General features: G+C 48.3%; 1 protein-coding gene across 3 annotated transcripts in view; it reads right to left on the bottom strand.

The window, feature by feature from the left end:
* Nucleotides 1–7,521, bottom strand: part of XRCC1 (X-ray repair cross complementing 1) — a 35,625-nt gene that overhangs the window by 16,502 nt on the left and 11,602 nt on the right. For all 3 annotated transcript variants that reach the window (XM_032262807.1, XM_032262808.1, XM_032262809.1), the window contains exon 3: nucleotides 1,727–1,837. In XM_032262807.1, coding sequence (XP_032118698.1) covers nucleotides 1,727–1,837 — 111 coding nt within the window. The remainder of the gene's footprint in view (nucleotides 1–1,726; nucleotides 1,838–7,521) is intronic.

The raw sequence follows: 7,521 nt of genomic DNA, 5'->3' as shown, positions 1-7,521 counted from the left end.
CAAGCCTGTAATCCCAGCACTTTGGGAGGCCGAGGCAGGTGGATCACGAGGTCAAGAGATCGAGACCATCATGGTCAAAATGGTGAAACCCCGTCTCTACTAAAAATACAAAAAATCAGCTGGGCATGGTGGCGCGTGCCTGTAATCCCAGCTACTTAGGAGGCTGAGGCAGGAGAATTGCCTGAACACAGGAGGTGGAGGTTGCGGTGAGCCGAGATCGCGCCATTGCACTCCAGCCTGGGTAAGAAGAGCGAAACTCCGACTCAAAAAAAAAAAAAATAAATAAAATAAAGTATATGGTTAAAAAAAGACAGTTTGGTATTGGCATAAAGAAAAATACACATATCAATGGAACAGAGAAGAGAGTACAGAAATAAACCCATACACATGGTCAATTAATTCTCAACAAAGAGTCAAAATGATTCAATGAGAAAAGGGAAGTCTTTTTTTTTTAAAGTATTTTCAGCCAGGCACAGTGGCTCAGGCCTATAATGCCAGTACTTTGGAAGGCCAAGGTAGGAGGATCACTTTAAGCGCAGGAGTTCAAGACCAGCCAGGCAACGTGGTGAAACCCCATTTCTATAAAAATTTTTTTAAAAACTTAGCTAGGCACGGTGGCTCATGCCTACAGTCCCAGCTACTTAGAAGACTGAGGCTGGAGAATCCCTTGAGTCCAGGAAGCGGAGGTTGCAGTAAGCCAAGATCATGCCACTGCACTCCAGCCTGGGCAACAGAGTGAGAGCCTGTCTCAAAATAAGTAAATAAATAAGCATTGTCAACAAACATACAAAAAAAGATACAGAAAAATGAACCTTATTCCCTGTTTCACACAATACACAAAAATTCACTTGAAATGAAACAGAGATCTAAATGTAAAAACTAAAAATAGAAGGCTTCTAGAGGTAAACATAGGGGACAGTGATAGGCAGAACAACAGCTCCTCAAAGAGCTAATCCTTGAACCTGGAAATGTGCAGATGTGAAGTTGAAGATGATAAAATGGGGGAGATGACCCTGGATTATCCAGGTGGACCAAGTGTCATCATAAGGCACTTTATAAGAAAGGAGGACTGGGTGTGGTGGCTCATGCCTGTAATCTCAGCACCTTGGAAGGTTAGGGTAGGCAGATCGCTCAAGCCCGGGAGTTTGAGATCAGCCTGGGCAACACGATGAAACCTGTCTCTACAAAAACCATAAAAATTATCCAGGACTGGTGGTGCAAGCCTGTAGCCCCGGCTACTTGGAAGGCTGAGGTAGGAGTATCACTTGAACCTTGGAGGTGGGAGTTGCAGTGAGCTGAGATCATGCCATTGCACTAGCCTGGGTGACAGAAATGAAACCCCATCTCAAAAAAAAAAAAAAAGCTGAAATAGGCAAGAAACTGGATTTTCCCTTAGAGCCTCCAGAAGGAACGCAGTTCTGTCTACACCTAGATTTTAGCCCAGTGAGAGTGATTTTAGACTTCCAATCTGCAGAACAGTCAGATAGTACATTTGTGTCATTTTAAACCAGGATGCAAACTTGCTGTCTTCCCTGATGTGCAGTTTACCACCCCGTGTCTGCCTTCTGTCTCCTCTGCTCACTGGGTGATCCTCCAGAGGGCAGCAATCAGGTATGACTCCCATCTGCCCCATGTCTTCCCAGCCCCAGGCCCTGGGGGAAAGGGTGATGCGGGCATGAGGGGCAGAAGTCGGTATAGGATCCACCTCACAGCCCTGCTGACTTACCTCATAGTCTTGCTCCCCAGCACCTCCAGCTGAGCTGCCCACCAGCACCTCCACAAAAGCTGAGCCATCATTCCCGATGTCCACACTGTGTATCTGCTCCTCCTTCTCCAACTGTGGGCAGACAGAAAGGCCACTGTCAGTGCCTGCTTCACCCCTGGGCTCACTGTGGGACCTCGGGATGAATCTCCTCTGGATTCCCGTGTCTCTGTAATGTCAACTCTGTGATGGGGAACACCAGGGCTGAGTGGTGCCATGTGTCCCCTGGACGAAGCACAGAGTATGGCATGGAGCAAGAACTCACAAAATAGTCACTGAATGAATGAATACACCCCTACCCCACACATACCTGCTTCCTCAACCTCTCCAGACTCCACCAGGTCAGCCTATCACATGCCACCATGAAGCTCTCCTTAGTAAGCACTTGCCAGAGTTTTAACTTTATTCAAATCATCATGCAGGCAAACAGCACATGTCACCCCCTACCCACAATCGCAAAGGACTTCATGAAAACTCCCTGAGGGCAGGGACTTTGTCAGGTCTTGCTCACTACTGGTTTCTGGGTTTGAATCCCAGCTCTGCTACGCACTAGTTGTATGACCTTGGCAGTTAACCTTCTGGAGCTTCAGTTTTCTCATCTGTAAAATGGGAATGATCACCAGATCTAGGATCACGCACATAAATAATGGCCACAGGGCATGGCGAGGAGCAGGCAATTAACTGCTGTCAGTCAGGAGGTATTATTAGTCAGTGCTTGACAACTATTTGTTGAAAGAAAAGAGCTGTCTGTAGATCTCCAAGGATCTGCCATTCCTGTCTGACAGATGACGGTGCAGAAAGCCGAAAGGGGGTGGGAGGCAGTTAGGAATGGTTGAGGCAAGTGTCCTGCCTTCCGATTTGGGACTCTTTTATTAGGATGCTAGGATGACACATTATTACAACTCTTGGAGGTACCTGGGGCAGATGCAGTGGCTCATGCCTGTAATCCCAGCACTCTGGGAGGCCAAGGCGGTGGACCACTTGAGGCCAGCCCGGCCAACATGGCGAAACCCCTTCTCTACGAAAAATATAAAAATTAGCCGGGCATGGTGACACATGCCTGTAGTCCCAGAAATTCAGGAGGCTGAGCCACAAGAATCTCTTGAACCTGGGAGGCAGAGGTTGAAGTGAGCAGACATTGTGCCACTGCACTTTAGTCTGGGTGACAGAGCAAGACTCTGTCTCAAAAAAAAAAAAAAAAAAGTACCTTCCACCACACTACAGTGCCCTCTCCCACCTCTGGTGATGGCAGATGCTCCAGTCTGCTCTGTTGCCTCCCTGTCAGCTCATCTAGACATCGCCTGCACACTGCTCTCAACAGGAACACCACTGTATGGGATGAGGGAGTCTGGACTTGGGGTGAGGTGGGCCTGGGCTCAAATATAGCAATGCCATTTCCAAACTGCACAACCCTGGGTGACATAGTCAACGTCTCTGTGAGGCAGTTTCCTCACATGCAAAAAGGGAAGGTGGTTTCCTTCCTTGGCCAGGCGCAGTGGTTCACATTTGTATTCCCAGCCCTTTGGGAGGCTGAGGTGGAGGACTGCTTGAGGCCAGGAGTTCAAGACCAGCCTGGGCAACATAGCCAGAACTTGTCTCTACAAAAAATACAAAAATTAGCTAGGCATGGTGGCACACACCTGTGGTCCCAGCTACTCAGGAGGCTGAGGTGGGAGGATCACTTGAGCCTGGGGAGGTCAAGGCTATAGTGAGTCGTGTTCGCATCACTGCACTCTGGGTGACAGTGATGAGACCTTGTCTCCAAAAAAAAATTTACCCTCCCTCCGGAGGAAGTTGAGATGACACAGAATTAACAACTACAACCACAATTGCAGCCAACATCTGAGTGCGCTCAGTGCTCCTGGTATGCCAGACTCCTGCTAATAATACATGTATCTACTCTCCTGCAACGGCTCTGCCAGGCAGCTGCTATAATTATCTCCATCTTACACATGAGCAAACGGAGGCAGGAAGCGGTTATGTAACTTCACAGCTGGTGGGTGGCAAAGCCGGACCGGAACCCAGGCAGGCTGGCAACAGTCCACGCGTGCTCCCCCATCACACCACTGACGTGCGGGAGGAGGAAGCTGGTGTGGGAGGAAGGGCCTGCCTAAGGCTGGGGCTGGCAGACTCCACTGCCACTCTCAGCCCTGGGCCCTGGGCAGTGAGAAGTCCCAATCTGGGCCGGGCGTGATGGCTCACACCTGTAATCCCAGCACTTTGGGAGGCTGAGACAGGTGGATCACTTGAGGTCAGGAGTTTGAGACGTACCTGGCCAACATGGTGAGCCCCGTCTCTACTAAAATACAAAAATTAAAATTAGCCAGGTATGGTGGTGAGTGCCTGTAATCCTAGCCACTGGGGAGGCTGAGGCAGAATCACTTGAACCCAGGAGGTGGTTGCAGTAAGCCGAGATCATGCCACTGCATTCCAGCCTGGGCAAGGGAGCAAGACTCTGTCTCAAAAAAAAAAAGAAGTCCCAGTCTGACTGCGTAGCGTCTGGTCAGGCTAGGTCACTCTCTACCAGTCACACTGGCCTGCCTTCTGTGCCAAGAACTGTCTGCTCCTTCCCACCTCAGAGCCTCTGTACCTGCCAGTCTCCCTGCCTGGATCACTTTTCCCTCCAACATACCCGTAGCTGGGTCAGAGTTTGCCTTCTGTGATTCGGGTGCCCACTCAGATGTCACCTGAGACCATGAGCAGCCTCCCTCACCCATAGTCGGTGCCACTCCCTATCTCCTACCCCGGCTTTACTTTCCTTCATGGTTACCGCCGGGCATTACACAGTTAACATCTTTTTTGTTTTTATTTGTCTAGCATCTGTCTCTCCCACTAGACTTTTAGGCTCCATGAGAGAAAGGACAGTGTCTTAGTTGTTGCCTGCTGCGTCCCCAAGGCCAAGAACAGTGTCTGGTCCTTCCCAACTCTGCTGATTTCCTGCTGTGTGATCCTGGAGCAAATGGTTTCATTTCACCCCTTGTGCCACAGTATCCGAACCTGTGAAATGGGGACAGTAACAATATCTATCTCATAAAGTTGTTGAGAACATTCAAATCCATACCAAGAATGAGAAATAACATACCAAGCACCTGGAATACTGCCTGGCACGGAGCAAACACTATATAAATGTCAGCTGCGAATATCATTAACACCGCAGGCCTCTAGTACATTCCCAACGGATGGACAGACAGATGCAGAAGAGGCCCCCAATGACCATTTGCAGAAGTTACTACTCAGAGTTACTAAGCAGTAACTCTGGCTCTGCCCTCCCTTACCAAGTGGCTCTGTTGAGGCCCTTCTCTGCTGCTTGCCTGGGTGTCCCATCTGTCACAAGGGGATCATCGTGGCGAACATTTTCAGATTCTCATCATGTGCCAGGTGCTCGGGATATGAGTTTCCTGTTACTGTTGCACAAATTAGCATAAACTTTGTGGCTAAAACAACACAAATTTATTATCTTACAGACCTGGAGGTCAAAAGTCTGAAACTGGTTCTTACAGGGCTAAAATCTAGGTGCAGCAGGGCTGCCTTCCCTCCTTCCGGGAGCACTAGAGGAGAATGTGTCTCCTTGCCTCTTCAGCTTCCCGAGGCCACCTGCCTTCTTTGGCTCACAGCCCCTTCCTCGTCTTCAAAGCTGCTGAAAGTGCTGGCAACACTCCGGGCTCTGCTTGCATCTTCACAGCTCTGGTTCCAGCTCTCTTGCCTCCCTCTTTCCCTTATAAGGCCACCAGGGGTTACATGAGGCCCAACAGTTAATTCAGGGCACTCTCCTCATCTTAAGATCCTTAATTTAATCAAACCCACAAAGCTCCTTTGGCCATTAAAGTGAGTTATTTCCAGGTTGTGGGGATGAGGACGTGAACATCTTTTGAGGGCCACTGTTCTGTCCACCACACTTAGCTAAGCATGGGCCAGGCATCACTGAAGCCTTAAATACTACGTTAAATGGAAGCTTCTGTTACTAGTTTCACAGATGGGGAAACTGAGGCTCAGACAGGTTAAATCAACAGCTTACATGGTACACAAGCTAATAACTAGCAGAGTACTTCAGACCCAACTGCCTGACTGCAAAGCACTGTCCAATACCAACACTGTTTTCAGTTCCTCTACTTCCATCTCTGAGTCAAACACAACATCTTTACCTCTCCCACAATATTAAGCACGGTTCCTAAATCTAGTAGGATGGAGATGCTTGTCTCTTAAATGAACGATTCCTACCGCATATATAACTATTTCTACTTTAAACACACACAAGCACTCCCTGACATTTCTTATTCATATATTTTTTAAAAATCCACTGGGCACAGTGGCTCATGCCTGTAATCCCAGCACTTTGGGAGCCAAAGTGGGTGGATCATGAGGTCAAAGGTTCAAGACTAGCCTGGCCAACATGATGAAACCCCATCTCTACTAAAAACACAAAAATTAGCTGGGCGTGGTGGCAGGCGTCTGTAATCCTAGCTATTCGGGAGGCTGAGGCAGGAGAATTGCTTGAACCCAGGAGGTGAAGGTTGCAGAGGGCCAACTGCACTCCAGCCTGAGTGACAGAGCAACACTCTGTTGGGGCAGTGGGGGGATCCTGGCCAGCAGTGGCTCCTGCCTGCAATCCCAGCACTGTGGGAGGCAGCAGAGGTGGGTGAATCACTTGAGGCCAGGAGTTCAAGACCAGCCTGGCTAACATAGCAAAAACCTGACTCTACCCAAAATACAAAAAATTAGCTGGATGTGGTGGCACGTGCCTCTATAGTTCCAGCTACTGAAGATGCTGAGACATAACAATGACTTGAACCTGGGAGGTAGAGAGTGCAGTGAGCTAAGATCAGCCACTGCACACCAGCCTAGGCAACAGAGCAAGACTCTGCCTCAAGAAAAAAAACAACAGGCCCAGTACAGTGGTTCATACCTGTAATCTCAGCACTTTGGGAGGCTAAGGCAGGTAGATCACTTGAGGCCAGGAGTACCAGACCAGCCTGGCCAATATAGTGAAACCCTGTCTCTAGAAAAAATACAAAAATAGCCAGGTGTGGTGGCGTGCACCTATAATCCCAGCTACTCGGGAGGCTGAGGCAGAAGAATCACTAAAACTCAGGAGGCGGAGGTTGCAGCGAGCAGAGATCGCACCACTGCACTCCAGCCTGGGCGACGGAGCAAGACTCCATCTCAAAAAAAAAAGTAAAAACAAAAAATTCTGATAAAAATGTTTATACATGGAGGCTGGGGGTGGTGGTTTATGCCTGTAATTTCGACACTTTGGGAGGCCAAATCAGGTGAATTCCTTGAGCCCAGGAATTTGAGACTAGGCAACATGGCAAAACCCCATCTCTACTAAAAACACAAAAATTAGTGTGGTGGTACGTGCCTATAATCTCACGAGAATCACTTAAACCTGAGAGGCAGAGGTTGCCGTGAGCAGAGATTGCACCACTGCACTCCAGCCTGGGCAACAGAGAAAACTCAGTCGCAAAAAAAAAATGTTTATATATACATGGAAACAACCCAACCCAATAAATGTCCATCAACTGATGAATGGATAAACATTGTACAGTGTATTTATGGAATATCATTCAGCTATTTAAAAAAATGAAGTTGTGATATATGCCACAACATAGATGAACCTCAAAAACATTATGCAAAGTGTAACAGGGTTAAGTGTAAAAGACCACATACATTTATAAGGCCAGAATAAGCAAATCCAGAGAAGCAGAAAGTAGATCAGCAGTTGCCAAGGGCAACTTTGGGGAGAGAATAAGAAGTGACTC

This window comes from Sapajus apella, unplaced genomic scaffold (assembly GCF_009761245.1).
Source record: "Sapajus apella isolate SASKATOON/1434 unplaced genomic scaffold, GSC_monkey_1.0 scaffold130, whole genome shotgun sequence".
Lineage (NCBI taxonomy): Eukaryota > Metazoa > Chordata > Mammalia > Primates > Cebidae > Sapajus > Sapajus apella.
Note: the sequence above shows the minus strand (reverse complement) of the source record. Positions and strands in the feature narration are given on the sequence as shown.